The sequence below is a fragment of the Pelodiscus sinensis genome, chromosome 5 (assembly GCF_052426305.1).
Source record: "Pelodiscus sinensis isolate ZL-2025 chromosome 5, ASM5242630v1, whole genome shotgun sequence".
Classification (NCBI taxonomy): Eukaryota; Metazoa; Chordata; order Testudines; family Trionychidae; genus Pelodiscus; species Pelodiscus sinensis.
In genome coordinates, this window is record NC_143056.1 from 55,861,720 (window position 1) to 55,882,175 (window position 20,456).

Consider the following 20,456-nt stretch of genomic DNA (forward strand, 5'->3'; position numbering starts at 1 on the left):
GCACCGCATGGGCTTCCTGTAGTCAGCCGCTGATCAGTTTCAGCAGCAGCTGACTTGGGGACACCTGGGGCAGAGCAGCTGGGGTGCTGGTGGGTTGGTCCAGTAGCGCTGCACCTCAGCACTGTGGGACCAACCCGGCAGCCCCCCAGCTGCTCTACCCCAGGCGTCGGCGAGAAAAGCCTGGTCTGCTGGGGGGGGGAGCTCCCCAGCACACCAGGGAGACGTGGGCGGTGGGACCGCCGAGACGCACTGCGGTCCCTCTGCCCGCATCCTCCGCGGCTTTGCTCCGCGTCTCCCTGGTCTGCTGGGGGAGCCCCCCCAGCAGACCAGAGAGATGCTGAGCGGCTTTTCTCGCCGCGGAGGATGTGGGCGGCGGGACCGCAGCACGTCTCGGCGGTCCTGCCGCCCACGTCCTCTGTGGCGAGAAAAGCCTGGTTTGCTGGGGGGGGGGGCGCACTAGCTGCCCCCCCCCCCCAGCAGACCAGGGAGACGCGGGCGGCAGGACCGCCGAGACGCGCCACGGTCCCGCTGCCCGCGTCCTCCGCGGCTTTGCTCCGCGTCTCCCTGGTCTGCTGGGGGAGGCCCCCAGCAGACTAGGGAGACGCGGAGCGGCTTTTCTTGCCGCGGAGGACACGGGCAGCAGGACTGCCGCGGCGCGTCTCAGAGGTCTGCTGGGGGAGGGGGAGGGACACAGCTAGTGCGGGGTTCCCTCACCCAGTTCATAAGTAGGGATCCGACGTAAGTAGGATCCACATAACCCACGGACTGCCTGTATTGAATAGGAGGAAAAAATGTGGAAAGCAACAATGATGAAAAAGATGTAGTGGTGACAATGGCCAGAACAGTAGACAAGAGTTAGCAATGAAATGTGGCAGCCAATAAAAAGATCAATACAATATGAGACATCATACACACAGGAATTACACAACAGAACACTGAGGATACAGTTCCTCTCCCTACACCCATGGCATTACTGAACCCCGATTACTGCTTTAACTTCTAGGAAATTTATTCCAAAAGATATTGACAATCTGGATGGAAAGGGTCCAGAAAAGTGTAAAAGCTAACGAACAAGTGGACATGTTTACAGCTGTCCAGGTGGGAAAAATTAGGAGAAATGAGACATAATTTTTTTTAAAAATGATAATTTAGGCTGACTATAAGAAAAACCTACTTGTCAACCAAAGCTTTTAGGTATAGTAATAGTTTCCTAAATGAAGTGATGGTATCCCCATCACCAGACCCATTTAACGCTGAATTGAAGGAAAGTGTACTGTAGGGAATATTATTACATAGATCTTTCATTGTTTTATTCTCTCAAACCTGGAATATGGACTAGAGTATTTTTGATGTAAAGACTATTTTGAGTCAAAAAGGTATTACTTCTCCATATCACATCTGGCTTTGTTATAACAATTTACTGTCACACATCTACCTTCAATATGGCTAACAAAAACTCTGTAATTATAGATGACATTTTCACTAATTGAATTATTATAATCTCTAGTCTTGCTCCATTTATACAGATGTTTTTACCCTTTTTTTATAAATATGAACAAAAATTAAACTTTATTTTAACTGACCTGAAGTTAAAGTTTTCAATTATAAGGAGATCACACAACCTGTTGATAGGACTAATTCATTAAAGGAAAAGCTGTCAGGCAACCTAGCAGTATTTCAGTTGCAAAGAATCAGAGAGATTCTTTACAGTTCTCACTCTGGAAGTCATAGAATCATAGAAATGTGGACCTGGAAGAGACCTCAATAGGTCATCTACTCCAGTCCTCTGCACTGAGGCAGGACTCAGTATTACTGACCATCCCAGACAAGTGTTCATCTAAATAGTTCTTAAAAACCTCCAATGACAAGAGATTCCACAACCTCACTAGGTAATTTGTTTCAGTGCTAACTACTCTTGTATGTTAGGACCTTTTTCCTAGAGTCTAACTTAAATCTCCCTTGTTGCAATTTAAGCCCATTATTCCTTGTTCTGTCCTAAGTGGTGAAGCAGAACTAGACATCACCATCCTCTTCATAACAACCTTTCAGGTACTCAAAGACTATGGTCAGGTCCTCTCGTTTCTTCAGACTCAAACCAAAATTTTTCATTTTTTCCTGTGGGTCATAATTTCTAGACCTTTAATCATTTTGGAAACTCTTCTGTGGACTTTCTTTAATCTATCCCCATCTTTCCTGAAGTGTTGTATCCTGAATTCAAAATCTACTTGATGGCTTATTACTGCTGAGTAAAGTGGAAAAAAATACTTCTTGAATATGCCTTACAACTCTCCTACTAATAAAATCCAGAATGATATTTGCTGCTTTTTTTGCAGCAGTATTACATTGTGGATTCATATTTAGATTGTGCTTCACCATAACCCCCTGATCCTTCTGCTGTGCTCCTTCTTAAGTAGTCATTTCCTAGTTTTTGTCCGTGCAATTTATTATTTCTTCCTAAGTGGAGTATTTCTCATTTGTCCTTATTGAATTTTATCCTGTTTATTTTAGATCATTTATCCAATTTGTCAAGATAATTTTGATTTAAAATCTGATCCTCCAAAGCTCTTTCAAATCCAGAATGATCTGTAAATGTTATAAGTATACTCTCTATGCCATTATCAAAATCATTGATGAGATAGACTAGAATCAGACCCAGGACAGAGGCCCACAGCATCGCACTCAATACACCCTTACAGCTTGATTGTTTTCCATTGATAATTCATTGAGTACAATTATCAAACAGTTGTGCACCTACTTCAATAGTAGGTTAATCTAAGCTACATTTCCCTAGTTTGTTTATAAGGTCATGTGAGAGTATCAGAAGCCTTGCTAAAATTGAGCTATATCACATCCACTGCTTCCCCCCATCATGAACTCTTCTAACAAAAACACAATTCAAAACAAAAAGACAGTTCTTTGGAATGGAATGTGTTAGATTTGACACAACTTTAAAAGAACTGGAGTAAGGTTTTCAGTAACTTAAGCATTTACTATACTGGTCCAGTTTCCAACAGAAAACTACTACATAAACTAGAAGTCAAGAGCAGTACAAAATTGGAACTGTGGATGAACTTGCAGGCCTAGACTGATTGGCTCATTCCCATAGACCTGGGTTTGGCAGCAAGTGTGGAGGTCTAGTCTGATAGACACTAGACATATACTAAAAGGGATATGCTTGGTCTCTGCCAAAAAAAGTAGTTAGGCTCACAGTACTCAGAACATTGACACCATCTCCTTACCACACACATGCTTTTAATTAAGCAGTATATATGCTTATGCTATACTATTAGCAACTGTTCCATGAAGGAAATAAAAAAAATGATCAAAACCAGCATGCTTCCTAGAAAAAGGTGAACAAACACTACTTCTGAATATGTAAGACAAAAAATAGTACAAAAGCTTCATAAATATAGCAGTAGTAATACAGTATATAATAGTGTATCATAAATATACTATAGCAATAGCCTGATCCTACCTTGCTGGTGGACATAAATCAAATATTGTCATATAAGCTGAATTTATAACAGCAAAATCTTTCATGTTCTTCATATACAGATGGACCAAAATAATATCTTTCAATTCCAATCCCTTTGTATTCATATTAGCTGCCAGAAAAAAATAACATAGCTGTTAAAGTTAAGACATTTTAAATACACATAGAAAGATACCAGAGACATTTTCTGTTTGTACAAAAAAGAAAAGATAATACACTTAGTTAACATGACTGAATGCTTTAGTTATACATTACTTTCCCCCTTACAATAATCTTTGATGACATAGCCTTATTTTTAGTAAGTGCTTTTTTATTAATTTAATCTGATAATATGAAGATAAAACATAACTGAAAGTTCAAACCTGAACTTACACTTGCCTTATGGGAATACATTGTGTCCTAAAAAAATACGTATATACAGCAGTCTACATTCCACTGTGCAAAAACAAAACTAATGGATAATAGAATATACCATAATACCTACCAATTTACCAAGCACTTTGTGGAGATCAAGCAATGGAATTTTCAATACAAGTAAAAGGGTATAAATGGATGGAGAGACTGAAGGAGCTGGGGATGATATGCAGAGGGGTAAAGAGAGAAAACAAATATTTGGTGACAAAAAAACAGTAAATGGATTGAGGATAAAGGGGTGAAGGTAAGAAAATGGACTCAACCAAAGCTGATTGTATAGAGGAAGAAGAATGAAGTTAAGGGAGTTAAGAAGATATAATTTAGAACGCACATTTCCATTCTGAGTGCCTTATTAAAATTTGTGGGACGCTTACTATGTGATCCTCATATTCTGCATTCAAATTTCATGAGTTACAGAAGCCAAATTAAGTACAAATATTTCTCTGAAAAGTATGAAAGAATGTAGAACATATACAGTAATAGGGTCCCATGTGAAATTAGTTAACTTCTTCATAAGCCTCCCTTCATGATAGTTTTAGCTATATTGCCCTTTAAAGTCATAGATTGGACATATATATTTTCCTTCTAATTAGCAAGCAGGATGAGCGCATAAAAATAATCTGCTGAGTGAAGCTAAAGTGAAAGCAAATAGCTTTCAAATAAAATCTCAATTCTTTTAAATATATTCAAAAACAAGAATTCGAGCTTACGCAGAATTCTTCTTCAGTCAGCTAGTAAATAAGTGCACTCTTCAAACCTCCAGTCAGTGGAACATTATTTTTTTCTCCTCAAGTTACAGTTTTATGTGTGTGATCTGAAACATATTTTTTGGAAGGAAATACTAGGCTAAACTGAAAAACTAATTTGGTTGATGTATAACTGTATTTAACAAAGTTGAAAGAAAAGGAAATTTATTTCTAAATGTTAATAATTTTCAACTTTGTTACAAAAAAGATTCACTTAAAAAAGATTTTAAAGGTGGAATACTGTTCTGCCCTGCAAAAAGAACAATGCATGCATGCTGGGAGGCATGGGGAGATGGAATCTTTCTCCCAACATGGAGGCAGGACACTGCTGGCCCCTTAAAGGACTATGTCCAATAGAAAGGCACAATTGGTGAAGCTCTTTTTCACCTATGCACCTACTTAGAAGTCAACCACATTCCAGCTATGCGTGTAAACACCATTTTCTTGACCCACCTACAAACCCTCCATTCAGTCACCCTGGGTATGTCTACACTGCCACCCTAGTTCGAACTAGGGTGGCTAATGTAGGCATTTGAACTTGCAAATGAAGCCCGGGATTTAAATATCCCGGGCTTTATTTGCATGTTCCCGGGCGCCACCATTTTTAAATGCCCCGTAGTTCGAACTCCCTGCCCGCGGTTACACACTGAACGGACTAGGTAGTTCGAATTAAAACTCCTAATACGAACTACCGTTACTCCTCATTGCAGGAGGAGTAACGGTAGTTTGAATTAGGAGCTTTAATTCGAACTACCTAGTCCATGCCATGTGTAGCCGCGGGCAGGGAGTTAGAACTACGGGGCATTTAAAAATGGCGGCGCCCGGGAACATGAAAATAAAGCCCGGGATATTTAAATCCCGGGCTTCATTTGCAAGTTCGAATGCCTACATTAGCCACCCTAGTTTGAACTAGGGTGGCAGTGCAGACATACCCACATAGAGCTATCTTCCAGTGTGCGTACATCCAAGATTCACAAAAGTAGTACATGTTATTTTTACTTAGGTTTGGGCCTTTTGCTGCCATCTAGAAGTCTGCGGGATTTGGTCAGGTATGACTTAGTCTCATTGGGTACGTCTAGACTACAGGCTTTTGTTGACAGTAGTTTTGTTGAGAGATACTGTTGACAAAGCTTCTATCGACAAAGAGCGTCTAGACTACATCCAGTTCTGTTGACAAAGCAAGCTGCTTTGTTGACGTGACAGTGTAGACGCAAAGGACAGTGCAGATGCAATAACGCCTTCTGTCGACAGAACTCTGTTGACAAAAGGCATTATTCCTTGTAGAATGAGGTTTACAGCCGTCGACAAAACTGATGAGTTCTGTCGACATTATGTCGACAGAACTCAACGGCAGTGTAGACGCAGGTATAGTTTTGTCGACAAAAGTCCACTTTTGTTGACAAAACCCTGTAGTCTAGACACAACTAGGTACGTCTACACTTGCTCCCTAGTTCAAGCTAGGGATGCAAATATAGCCAACCGAAATTGCTAATGAAGCGGGGATTTAAATATCCCATGCTTCATTAGCATAATCTCGCCCGCGCGTTATTCCACTCAACAGCTGATTCGAACCAGAAAGTGTGCTCCGGGACGTGTTAGTTCAAATCAAAAAATGAGTAACATTTGTTCAAACCAAGGAGTTTAATTCGAACTAACACGTCCCGGAGCACACTTCCTGTTGAGCGGAATAATGCGTGGGTGAGGTTATGCTACTGAAATGCAGGATATTTAAATCCCCGCTTCATTAGCAATTTCAGTCAGCTACATTTGCATCCTTAGCTCGAACTAGGGAGCAAATGTAGATGTACGACCAGAGTAGGGTGCTTATTGTGAAAATGAACAAGAGAATAACATCAGTATTTTCCGTTCTCTGCAGACCCACAAGTGGAGGGAGGGGAAGGTGGTGGAAGGAAGGGGCAAAGGGGGCAGTTGCCCTGGGTCCCAGCTATTCAAAAGGTCCTGGGGCTCCCAAGCACTTAAAATCACTGAGGGAGCACCACACAGCACACTCGGGGCAGCACTAAGGGCTAGTGGGGGAGCCAAGGTACACTCCAGGAGGTGCTGAGGGCTGGCTGCCCTGCAAGCCTATTCTATGATTCAAGCCCTGCTGCTTCCAGGAGTATGGAGCTGGGCCCCCCTGATGCTGTGTAACTGCGATACATCCAACTCCGGGTCAGATCACTGATGCCTATGGAAAAATGCCAGTTTATTATAGCTCATGAACTGGCCCTCTATGGAGAACATTTAGTGCTGTAATTTTTATCTCCTTCTAAAAACTTTACTGAAGGAAAAGTCTGAATAAAAAATATAGCTTAGAAAAGTAAATAAATGGAAAAAATACAGTACTAGATTCCCTCTTCTGTTTTTGATTTTATGGCTAGGGTATCATATGTTTCATGAAGTCCAGTAGTAAATTTCCATTTCTAAATCCTTCTGGCAAAACTCATCTTCTTTAGAAGTGATTAAATCAATTAACCTTGCAAGGAATAAGTTAAAAGGACTTGTGTATGCTCCATTTTCCCAGCATGATAGAGAACAGGCTGAAGTCCTGAGTACATTGCTAGTAAGAGTTCAGGAAAAGGCTCATGCAATACCTGCAGATGATCACTTTAGCCCTCAGAAAAATTTGGCAAAGAAACATTGTGGTTTCTTCAGATGACAGGATCATAATTCACTCAGCTTTCCCCACCCTCCACACGAAAAGGCAAAAACCCCACAGGAAACATGAGCACTGACATTTACTACCAAGAATCAAAAAACTACTATTTTGCCAGAAATGGAAAACAATACAGCTAATACAGTAAATACATGCTGAAAGCAATAGGCTACTCAACTAGTCAATGACACAATAAGTAGGGTTTTTTAAAAAACTTCTGATGGATGGTAAGGCAAAAATATATAATGTTTAGATTGGCAGATATCCACACAAATAAAATGAGAACCAAAGAAAATGTTATAGAGCCCCTTTGCTTCAATTTACAGATTATACCCAAAAGATTTACACGAAACACTAGCGCCTTTAACTACAAGTTTGATTACACTCTTTGCTGATTTTCAGGCTGTTAAAAACTAGCTGAAAACCCATCTAGAAAGCATGACTTCTGTGCTTTCTAAAAATGCTAAAGCTTCTTCATCATTTTGTATTCAGTCATGAATTCAGCTGCACAAGCCAAATGTAAAGATTTTATGGGCTAATATATCACAAGAATTTGTGAACAAGAATACAAGCCTACCCAAGCAGTCACTAAGAATGAATTTCATTTTTATGAATGAAAAAGAAGCCTGCATAAACATTATTTATTTAAAGTTTAAAATACAAAAAAACCTGATAAACAAAATGGGAACATTTTGTTTTATATGTCAATATCTTGTAAGAGTGTGATAGCAAGGAATGTGGCTTCCATGATTCCCAAGACAGCAATTTTCCCTTTGCATTAAGTACATAAATGAGATTTACTGCTCCTGACCTAATCCTAGATGCCAAAATGTACAAGAGCAACAGCTTTCTAAAAACTTAATTTAAAATTATTATGTTAACAAAAGCTTCACCACACAGCCAGCATCTCCTACAACATATGTTCACAGACAGGCTATGGAAAACACCGTATCTGAAAAGAGATAGATATATATAATACATATATTCCATTATATAAAATGATAGAGTTGTCTTCCACAAAATTGTTAAGAATATTTTGGAAATAATTCTGAAATACTGAGTTTATCATCCCCCATCTTTACTTTTTAGAGTCTTCAAACTCTGTGCATATTTCAACAGTAAATATTAAAGTTAGCTGTCTTCACAGCATGATGCCAACTCAAAGCAAGCCTCAAATGGTAAGTTTACAATCATAGAAATTAAAGTTATTGAAATATAAAAATATTTCAGCTCTTTACTTTTTCACTATATTTAAAAAACAACAACCCTTTTCATGATAAATAACAGCTTGGATTAATAAACTACCTTGGAGGGAAGAGAAGGCCTCCTGAGCTGCTTCTTGAATACTTCTTTCTTCTAATTGAAGGAAGCGGGCAGCAATGCCTGAAACCCACTGGTAACCACTTAGTGATTTTCCAGAATTTTCTAATGGCTTACCTCAACAAATGAAAGAAAATCGATCTGATTACAAAGACAACAGATATCAGTTTAAGTTTTATCAAAAAAATCTTTTAAACTATTGTTTATGCTCAGGGAGCAAAATTACAGATTATTAGATCATTTTGAAAATGATTTAGACAGTAAAATATAACAAAGTATCAAAAGTACACTTGAAATCATCAACACTACCAAACAGGACCTGGCAAATCTTCTCCCACAGATTTTCTCCAGAACACATTTCTTACAAATTGTTGGAGCTGAAGTATTATTTGTACATCTTGCAATTTTATTAACTACAATGCCTAACCAATGGGAGTTAGATGCCTAACTTGCCGGGACCCTTTTCAAATTCCCATAAAGCCTCTAGCCACAATATCCGATGCCCAAATATCTATGAAAATGTAGGCTGCTAGGCACTCACTAGTCAAACTATCAATTTGTAAATGCGACTTCTGAACTTTTTAATCTAAGAATATTTCTTTTAAACTAAGAATATTAATCAGGGGGACGATTTTTTTTGCATCTTACTTGAATACAACATTCTCCCATGTAGTATTGCATTGGCTGTATATTCTTATTAATGCAAGGTAGAGTTATTATTTATTTATAAAATGTACATGATGCTCTATACCATAGAGGAAGATGAAGGGTGAAATTCTGGCTCTATTGAATTTAATGGGAGTTTTACCACTCATGTTAATGGGGCTAGGATTTTAGCCCCGAAGTCTCTTGTCCCCAAAGTTTACCCGAAGTCTCTTGTCTCAGAACTCTAGCCTAAGGGTATGAATCTGCAATCTCCTGCATATATAGTTAGAGCCCTGCTCTGTGGATATCTATATCCATGGACTATACTGGCAGATGGTGCATCAGATGTAGATACAAATACTGTATCCGCACAGGACTCTGTGTATAGTACCATTGCTTTTATTCAAGTGAATGCAGCTCCTTGCAGAAGTAACTGTTTGTAGGAACAGGCTGTAATTCAGATAAGTAAGATTCAGAGCATTTCAGTTCAAATGATAGAAGGCATGGACATGTCATCAAGGAGGAAGTCACATGGGTAGTTTATACTGCCCATTAATACTAATGAGAATTACATGTATGAATTCACCCATGCATAAATCTGAGTCAATCGCCTCCAGATATAACAGTCCTGAAGTGACTTCTGAGCACAGGAAGCTGTGTGGACAGCAAATAAATTTGGGAAAGTAGTTTGATGGGAAAGAAAGCTGTAATAGTATCACTCTTGCATTCCAGCCACAAGAGAAAGTACATAAGGGATTTCTGGTACACTGAAAACTGAGGCATGGCAGGCTGTTATTTTATGTTTTTAAAAGTGCAGGGACTAGAGGGAGGGAATGTTTGTGATTTTTTTTAAGCCATCATAACCTTTTCTCCAATCCAATTAATGGAAGGCTAAAATATAAAGCAGATAAAATTACATGGACAGAGCCAGTGTTGTTAAAATTTAGCATTTTTCTCTTATAAAAAACTGACAAGAGATACCCTTTGAAGAAGCAGCATCAGTCCTAGAATTAATCTCAAACACATAAGTCTATATATGATCACCCAAGATGATCTCTCTGTGCAAACAAAAAGCTCCTCATCCCAGACACATCTTTTCTTCAGAATATCTGGACAGCAATAAGATTACAAACCTTCACCCACAACAGGATTTTTGTAATAATGTTTAATATTACGTTCCACAAGAGTATATGAAATAAATATGACTTTCTCTCCTAATGAGAAAGAGGTATACAAAACTCACTGTATTGCAGAGAATTATGTTCCAATGATTTCCATATGATAGGAGGGCTTTTCTTTGGCCCATCTTCTTCAGATGCAGACTGAATACTATCCTCAGCACAGTTCACCTTGCAACAACAGCTACTGATCATAAATTTGTCTGAGGATTCCACCTGGTTGAAACAAATATTCTGACATAAGGAAGCAAATATTGTGCTTGGCTGTGGTAAACTGTCAAGTTTTTACTTTAAAAAAACCCCTAAAAATCTTTATAACAAAGAATATTACAGCTAAAAGGAAATTTAATCTTAGGACAAATAATGGAGGAAAGGGAATTGGATTCATTATTATCTGGACCACATATATGGTATTGCTATTGCTGATGTGAATTATGGAACCAACACAGATTTAGTAATGTAAAACAACAAAAGTAGAGAGTGATAATATTCAAGGTAATGGAGACAAGACAGTACTGTAATAAATAAAAGCTATAATATCATTATGCAGTACACTTCACTAGAAACAAGAGATTCAGATATTCCAAAGCCAGGAAGGACTATAGTCACAATCTAACCTGATCTCCTGGATAGGCCACAGAACTTCTCTAAAACCATTCCTAAAGCTTTTTTTTTTTTTTTAAGGAACAAAAAAATTAAAATATTGCTGATGATAGAGAATCCACCAGAAACCTTCTTACGCTATTCCAGTGGGTGATCACTCTCATAATACAACACATATACCTTATTTCCAGTTTTAATTGGACTAGCTTCAACTTCCAACCATTGGATTGTGGTATGCAGGTAGGACTGCCCTGGTCTGGCACCATCAGGACCTGACTGGTCCCTGCTGATGGTTTTTGTTAGACCAGGGGAGGTCATTTCTGCCCCTTCCCCCCCCAACCATTGCTTCCCCCCAGCCATGGCCTGGTCGCTAGATAGTTTCCCCTACCCCACCTAGGCTTCCCGGTCCCTCCAGGCAGCCTTGCGCCCATGCACCCACCTTCTGGCCCCACTCGGCAGCCCCGCAGCTTCACACTGGGCTCCTGGCCCCACTGGCAGTTCGATGCTTGCAGCCCACTGCCCTGCGAGCCCCCAGCCCTCTACCAGAACCCTAGTCATGGAAGACCCATGGTCCTGTCATGGACGTTCCAGGACCAGAGAGTCCCAGTTTAGAGAGTTTCAAAGTGTACCTCTCTGCTAGATTGAAGAGACCCTCTTTTAATTCGTTATTAACCAAGTCTCATCTTGACTTCACCATCTTGCCCACGATCAGTATCAGGGTGACAGGTCTATAATTATCCTTTTAAAATATTTGCAGAAAATGTAGTTTTCTTTCAGTTTTCCTGGATTTCCCCCATGCTCCATAAACTTATTGCAAATCATCATACTAATTGGACTGATCTAGTAAATCCACAAACATCATCAACCCCTATTAAAATTCACAGCAGTTGGAGTAGATCCATGGAGATCTGCATCTTCCAGAATGTATATAGGTTTGCCTATGCTGCAGTTAAAAACCTATGGCTGGCCTATGCCAGCTGACATTGTTTAATTGTAGTGCTCCAACCTAAGCACAAATGTATGCACTGCAATTAAATGGCCCCACAAACCCAAATCAACTGCCCCAGGTCAGACATGGGTTTTTAGCTGCAGTGTAGACAGTCCCTAAGGGTAAATTTCCTTTTGTTGCTCAGTAAACCAGAAAGGGGAAAAAATGCAAAGTGCCTACTCCCATACCTTCACGTAAAAAGCACTCTCCTGAACATTGTGATGGATACCCTAACTAATGTATCCTTAGACCCGAGGAGGCATAATTAGTTGGTTTAGGGTCATGACCAGGCCCCAAGGCACACCTTCATGCACTCTGCTTTCAACAGCAAATACTGGATGTGGAGAAAAAGTGTGCATGGTTTTCATTTTTTGAGAAACAATAAGAACTATTGTATGCTATGTTTTTAACCAAGCCCTCCTGAGACGCCCTGTTCTACATGGCATGATGACTTCTGTAGACTTGACTTGGCTAATACTGCTCCTCTCCATTGCCGAGCTAGGGTAGAATTTTGTCCATAGCCTTACTATAAGCATTACCTCCATATGCTATTAATTCATTTGCTGCTCAATGGCCCATAATTTTAAATGATTTTTTCCAACAGTGTGCAACTCATGCAACTATGTACATTATTGCATTTTTATTACACACTAAATCTACAAAATGAGGATAAAGCAGAATAAAGCAAGATAAAAAAGGAATACAAAAACAATATGAACAATTCTGCAGTCTGCTAGCAGGAATTAGAACCTGGTAAAAATATGCTGTAAGCATGCAGACAAATTGCACACTATATATAGAAAAACATATATCAAAGTACATATAATCAAATTTATGTTGTACAGTGAAGCACTCAAAACTTGTAAATGCCAGAATTAAGATTACTGTGTTAACCTAAAATTGGCTCTGTGTGTCTCACCTTTGAACATCTGGCCCCTTCAAGTTGTCTAAAGTTTGGCATCCAAAGCAGACACTCCAAAAATCAGTAGTCACTTTTGAATATTTAGGTCATCATAACTAGCAAAATAATTTCCTTTTTGTATTTTTTCTCTCTCCTAAAAAAGCCTCTCTAAGCCCCTAGGTTATAGATGATTCCAGTATTAAAGTTCTCTCTTCTAAGTTATGGGGCCGATCCTTACCAATCCATTCTCCCCACCTCCAAACACACAAAGTGGCTTGGGTCAAAAGTCTGCATTGAGAACCTGACATTTACATAAATGTCTGACTCTACTGGGGAGTAAAAGGATCCAGCTAAGTGAAAGCAGTATGTTTGGAAATTCTCAGGAAAGGTTAAATTACAAAAAGGTCATTACCTAGGGGAGAAACCTGAGCCTTGCTGTCTCTAAAAAGGCTCAGGGGGAATTTAGCAAGAACTGCAAACACTAAAACTATGCTCTAAGAGGAGCTGATGCTCTTTGATTGGACTTCATTTTATTCGTTCCACCTAGAAAGGTGTAAAACTCAGGGCAATAGTCTATTTTATGTGAGCCAACTGTACATTAAAACAAGTCAACTGAATGTAACCTAACAGCGGAAAGATAAATGCTGTAGCTAAGTACAAACATCATATGCACTCCAAACATTACATATATTACAAAATATTACCAACCAACAGCATCCATATAATTTTCCATTAATTGAACATATTCTACTATTTCTGTGGGTAGTTCCGTTTTGCTGCTGCCTATAGGGCTGTATAAGAGCCACAATCCCTTAAATATGTCTAAAAAATTAAGGGGTAGGATTTTCAAATAACATGTAAGGAATTATCAAACCAGATCGCCCCTCCATGAGAAACCACAGGGAAGCAGTGTGATATTCCATTATTCAAACTATGTCCCTTTCACACTTGTCTATAAGCTGTGCAATGCAACCAAATAGTGAAAGATATTACTTTTGCTGCTAGCATGCAAATAGTTTTGCATTAATTTAAAGTTGCTTTCTCTTGATTAATTTTAAAATGGCATACATCATTAAACAAGCATTTAACATTGTAACCACAATGAAAGCAGGCTAAAACAGTGTAGCTATGAAACTAGCCAGTGCTGAACATTACCTCGATCATCTGATTGTGCCCCTTCTTTCTACCCCCTATATAAGCGTGTACACAATCAACAAAATACAGGTGCCAATATCATGCTGTTGTTCCAAAACAATTTGTCACAATACTTCCTCTCCCTTTTCTTCCAAAAATGTTGAATTTCTGCACAAAAAGAGCCAATAAGAGGTTTGACGATCCATCATGGCTATGAAAATATAATTAGAATAGAATGATTTCACTCTTTGCAACGATATACCTTTGTTTATAGCCTTTGTAGATGATGAACTAGCTTCTTTAAAGTCACCACCTTATCGTAAAAATTCTTGTAGGTGTTTATGAAAGGTTTGTTACAATTTTCTTCTGCTTCTAAATCTTGTGTGGTTAAATTTGCGATACAAAGACATTTTGTAAGTGAAGGTATATAAAATCAGTACCAAATGTGTTTTAGTAACTCTCAGTAGCATACACTTTTAGTAAATAACGTAACACCCTTTCTGCAAAAGAAGTATCGTGCACATAATTCATGATGGCATGGTGTGGTATGAAGATTATAACCGTATTTGCTCAGAATCACTCACAGCATTCTCTTGTGACTCTGATATTTGTGAATAATAAAAACATTCCAAACTTATGCCAAATAAAACCTATGTCACTCTCACCATTGTCTTCTTTCTTTGCTAAATACATTAGTATCAATAAGGCTATATTATGTGTGTGTGCACGCATGTGTCTATATTATAGTCCAATCAACATCTATACTGAATATAATTCAATACACTTACACAAACACCTGTTCATTGGCATTCCTTTTAGAAATTACTGTCGACCTGTAGGAACTGTCTGATTTTACTGTGAATACACAAAGGCCTGCACAAACACTTATGCAGTCTTGTTGATTTCAAGGTTTAGGATAAATGGCAATGCTTTTTCAAGACAGAATCCTGGAGTACTCCAACAATACAGGAAATCAATCAGTATCAACACCAGCACAGGTGCAGGCTTCAGCAGAAGCATTAGGTGTGGGACCTGGCACTATCTTATGCTATGGCTCAATGCCAGCATAGGCAGAGCTGTCAGATCCTCTTTAGTTGCTGTTTTCAGAGCTAGTACAAACACTGCCTTGCCATTACTGCCTACAGAGAAACTAATCTGCTTAGGATGTTGAAACTTGAAAGAGAGGATGACGAGAATGCCAAAAGGGAATAACATTCTTCAGATGATACTCACTTCTGTGTTTGTCCATTTAAAAATGAAAAAAAAAAGGATCTTTATCATCACAAAACAATACACATGCTCTTTCACATAAGTAATATTGGTTACATTCCTTTCCTCATTCTTTATGGCATGACAGTCTAATTTTTGGCTCTGTGCCTGCAAACACTTATGTTTTTGCTTCACTATATTCTCATAAGTTGCCGTACTGAGATAGGTCATTAGCACAGTTATATCAATAGATTATACTACTAGATTCAGTGTTTATAAAGACAGAAGAAACCAACATGAAAATCTAGTCTGATCTGCATAATACAGACTATAGGACGTCCCTGAATTAAATTCCTGGTTGAATTAGAACATAGCTGTATCACTCAAACTTGATTTTAAAATTTTGAGTGATGATGAAACACTTGACAAGGTACTCCAATGGTTGAGCACATGTGTAAGTGTTCCAAAGTCAAGCACATGCATAAAGGTTTCTAGGTAGAAACCCTTAGTTGGCTGCCTGGCAGTCAAGGGTGGTTGGTGAGCAGAGCGAGCAGGGGGCCCAGACATGTAGTTTCTTTTATTGGAGAAAGAAAGCAGTTTTGGGATGTAATGAAATAGAGAGAATATTGTATGCTAGCAAGCCAGATGCCAGCTCTTACTCAGGTTGCAGGACCTAGAGAAGAACAGATAATCTCATAGCTGGAAACCCCATAGGTCACCTGTATATTAGTTTTGCTCAAAGCAGACATTAGTCTTATAAGAATGTATTTAGTGTTCAGACTCATGTTTGTAAACTGCTGCATGTGTTAATCTCACTTCTATGTATGTATTTTATGATGTAAGAAAATATGTAAGTTTTACTTGGGAACTGTGAAAATGTTTGTTCTGAACTTATGAATGCAGGCCCAGGAATCATTTCTCCCTGTCACTCCAGCGCATCCAGAAGACTATCAAAATCACATGGGATGTTAAGGATTAGTGCAATAGAAAGGACTGTTATAAGGATGTTAAAATGCGATTATCTAGTCAATAAGCACCACTCTGCAGAGCTGCAGCGGGGGAAGCACCAGGAGCCGACTCGAGCCAGGACTGAGCAGTCCCAGCTCCTGCCAGCTCCGGAGCAACACACGCTGCAGCTCTGCATTTTAAATGCAGTTAAGAGTCACTGGGCTCTTACTACATTTAAAATGCAGAAGTGCAGCAATCAGCGTGAGCTGGGAATGCTTGATCCTGGCTCACGCTGAGTCCAGTAGCCCCTGTTTGCAGACAGCCGTGTCTGCCGCAAACAGGGGCTGATGCTGGGGTAGCCTCTGTTTGTGGCATTTGGCCCTGGCTGCCATGATCACAGACTGCTCTGGCACAAGCCTCTGTTCACGGCAGCCAAGGCTGGCAGTGAATAAGGGTTGGTTGGCAGGCAGCAATAGCCCCTGTATACAGAGGGCCCAGCCCCCTGCTGGGACCTTGCGGACAGGTGCTGCTTCACAGTAGCATCCACTATCCCCCACTCCACTGCCTCTGATAGAGGCAGTTGGGGGGGAGGGGCAGGTGGCACCTGGAGACAATGCTGGGGGAAACCAGCTTTTAAGCCAACTCCCCCCCAGCACCTGCTCCTGACCCCCACTTGCTGCCTCTCATAGACGCAGTAAGGAGGGGCACCACAGAGTCTCTCCTCACCCCATGCTGCCTGTGGTGCTTCTGCTTTTGAAATGTGTAAGAGCCCTGCAAGTTTCCGCCAGCACCAGCTTCTGCTCCCCACTTACTGCCTCTCTCTGATAGAGGCAGCAAGGTGGGGAGAAGTGACTACACAACTATTCAATAAGCATTTGCTTGTCTACTAGTCGACTAGTCGCATACATCCCGAATTGGATAATGGTCTTACCAATCCACCAAGCTAGGTGCCCATCCTGTGGGCTTGGAAGGAAATAAAACAAACCCACAGGAAATATTTCCAACCTTTTAGCTGTTCAAACTCTGAAGGGTCAAAGATTCTGAAGAGAAGCCAAAGATTCCTAGGGGCTGCCTCCTAGGTCCACCCTGAAAGACACTTTGCGTTGACCGATCTCTACAACTCTGTCACTCTTTGGATTTACAGGGTAACTCATTGGTATGTATTTGTTTGCTTGCTTTAACCTGTAAATATCTCATTTCTTTTTTCCTAGTTAATAAACCTTGAGATTTATTACATGGTTGGCTGGAGATGTTTTTGGTATAAAATCTCGGTTACCAACCAATCTGAGCCTAAGAGATAGGTCTCTTGAGACTGGAAGCAATCTGATTGTGGTATGGTTTTAGGCATAAGTGACCATTTATAATTAAATTCAGTTGGTCTGGGTGGCAAGAGAAACTGAAAAGTTTCGGGGACAGTCTGTGACTCTTGTTACAGAATTTCAGAAGCACACTCTAGTTACTGGCTTGATAAAAGCTAATTATAGAACACACCAACAGTTTTGGGTGTTTGCCCTTTTTTTTTTTACAGTCTGCCCTAAGGTATGCCCTCATGGTTGTGGGCAATTCCAAGCAGCACGACAGAAGATAAATAATGTGCTCTCTAAGCTTTTAAGATAAATTAGTGTACACTGAAAAGAACTTCCACTTCATTTGTAAGAAAAATTTTGAAAGCTTACCTATAGCCAGTCAGTTATGTTTTTATGATGTGAAGAAAAAAATGGGTATGCTGAGGGAAAGGACATGAAATTCACAAGTGGCAGATTCTCCAAATGGAGGGCCAAATAGGAAATAAGTACACTGCATTCCAGGGATATAAATTGGATTTTCCTGTTTTCCATTCCCTTACACCTGCCATTGATTGTCTGAATCCAAGCTGACGAAGTCTCATGGATTAGGCAATGTTTTAAAAGCACAGTGTGCAAATAAAGCTTTTTTTCCCAGCATTTTCAAAGTATTATTGAAAATGAAACATGATCAAAAGGAGATTAGCCAAAAATGTCATGCTCTAAGAAACTAGACAGAAATGCTTTATTTTAGATGTAGTTAAATCTCACATGTAGGATTGTACTTCTTTAATACATAAGGCACGACAACTTTGCTCAGACACATTTCCTAGCATTTACAAATATTTTAAAGTAATCCTCAAACTGACTCACTAGAAAGACTGACTAGTACTTTTACACAGTCATAAAAGTATTAGAACATGTCTGCATTTGAATACAACCTTTCTACTGAGGGTGGGTACATACATAGTTTACAGAGGTAGACTGGTTGGTTTACTGGCCAGCATGCCACCTTTCAAGTAAAAACACAGTAGACAAACTTACCACTTTCTATTAGAGGCTGATAAATAATCACCCACCTTTCTTCTTTCTACTGCCTACTATGGGAAGAATTGTTCCCACATTATTCTTTCTTCCAGCTCTGGGTGACAATCATCTTAAGAGATAGCAGATACTACTATAAATTGTGTTACTGGATGCAGGTAAACAATCCTGCTCAACTGGTGCAGACACACTGGAACTGAGGGAACAAAATATTCATTTTACAATCAATTGTCTAGGATCTGCACAAGTTATGACTTTAGACTTAAAATTTGAGTATCACCTATTTTATTCAATTCTTTCATTCATATTACTGTAGACATAGAAAAATTAAGATTTATACTTCAGCTGTGATTCTCAACCTGAGAGGCTATCAGAATCCCATGCTGTTGTGGCAATAAGCAGGTCCAATTTCCAAATTCAACTAGGTCAGGCCTTCGTGAGCTCAATCTAGTCCGCCAAACCACCGGATCACGCCTGTGGATTTGCGAAGTGTCTCCCCTACAACATCCTAATACTGGTAAGTAGACTTAGAGACCTTTCTCTTCCCTCATAGCCTAACATTTTCTCCACTTCATTTCATTGGGCAATTTTTTCTGTGTTTGAACATAAAAACAAGAATTGCTTATGAAATCAGCCGATAAAATTAGGAGACAAATAAAGGTGGTTGGAAGATGTTATAAAAAGGATGTGACTTAAAGTTTCAGATAATGAGAGTCATCAGGATTAGAGAAAACTGTTGAACACAAAATGGCATGATTCTCTTTTTTCCAGTGGTACATGTCATTAGGTTTTGTCCCTTGTTATTCATTAGACACTATAACTTAATAAGGTAATTGCCCTTTCACCTGACATTTTAGCATGCTTTCAGCATGCAAAGGCATTTCTAGGCTGGTTTACACTAGCATTATGCCCTTTTTACTCATGATTTAAGATAGAGTACAGAGAGATTCAGCAATTTGTCCAAGGTCTGATACACAAAACCAGTATCTTCCTCCAACCAGATAGCACAAAACTCTTTAGGTTTCAAGGACCTTTTTTCCTGTAAGTGAATTTGGGTGCTTGTGGAAGACATCCTCTTCACAGTTTTTGAGGCTGAAATCCTCTGTTGTCACAGAATTTGTCCAGCACTGGCAACAACCCTACAAGATTCCCCATAGTGCTCCATATGCCTGAGTCCTAATCTGGAGAGACCATTGCTAGAAGTGAAAGCAAACTTCAGTTTACATTCAATCCTTGGCTTATTATAAACAAGGACACCAACTGGTGCTATTTATCATGTTATCTTTTGTAATATGGACATGTTCCTACTAGGAATGTGACAAACATCATCACTATTTCACAGTAACAATTTTAGCTCTCTACCACCTGGATCAAATTCAAACTAGGGATGTCATTGTGTAGACAACTACACAATTAACTGATAAGCCTAGGCTTATTGATTAATCTTGTTGACTACACGCATCCCTCCTCCCCCGCTGCCTTTGTATCAGTGGTAGTAAGGGGGGAGGGGAGTGTGAACAGGTGGCCGGGAAGAGCTAACTTAAAAACCAGCTGTGACAGATTGGGCCGGGTCTGGGTACCACTGAGGGCATCAGTTCAGGGTGAGTTGCTCAAAACCAGGGCTACTTACAGCTCTCGACTGGAGACCTTTCCCAAATAGGCCACAAACCAGTCCCACAGAGTACTTCAGTTGCCAATCTGGCCAGCAGGAAGCCTTATGAGCAAAACCCCTCAGGTACCCCAGCTTTCCCTGTGCCACAGTCACCCCCGGACCTTACACAGGTTATAAAACCCGATCTCACCATTTCCGAACAGATCCTCCAAAGAATCAGCCACAGTCCCAGGCCAATTTACAATTTAAATCATACCCACAAAATCACGCTGGGCCAATCCT

General features: G+C 39.7%; 1 protein-coding gene across 3 annotated transcripts in view; it reads right to left on the reverse strand.

Moving 5' to 3' along the window:
• DPH6 (diphthamine biosynthesis 6) overlaps positions 1–20,456 on the reverse strand; it is a 349,028-nt gene that overhangs the window by 182,190 nt on the left and 146,382 nt on the right. For all 3 annotated transcript variants that reach the window (XM_075927014.2, XM_075927013.2, XM_075927012.2), the window contains 3 exons: positions 10,518–10,668; positions 8,615–8,746; positions 3,476–3,605 (listed from right to left, as the gene is read on the reverse strand). In XM_075927014.2, coding sequence (XP_075783129.1) covers positions 3,476–3,605; positions 8,615–8,746; positions 10,518–10,668 — 413 coding nt within the window. The remainder of the gene's footprint in view (positions 1–3,475; positions 3,606–8,614; positions 8,747–10,517; positions 10,669–20,456) is intronic.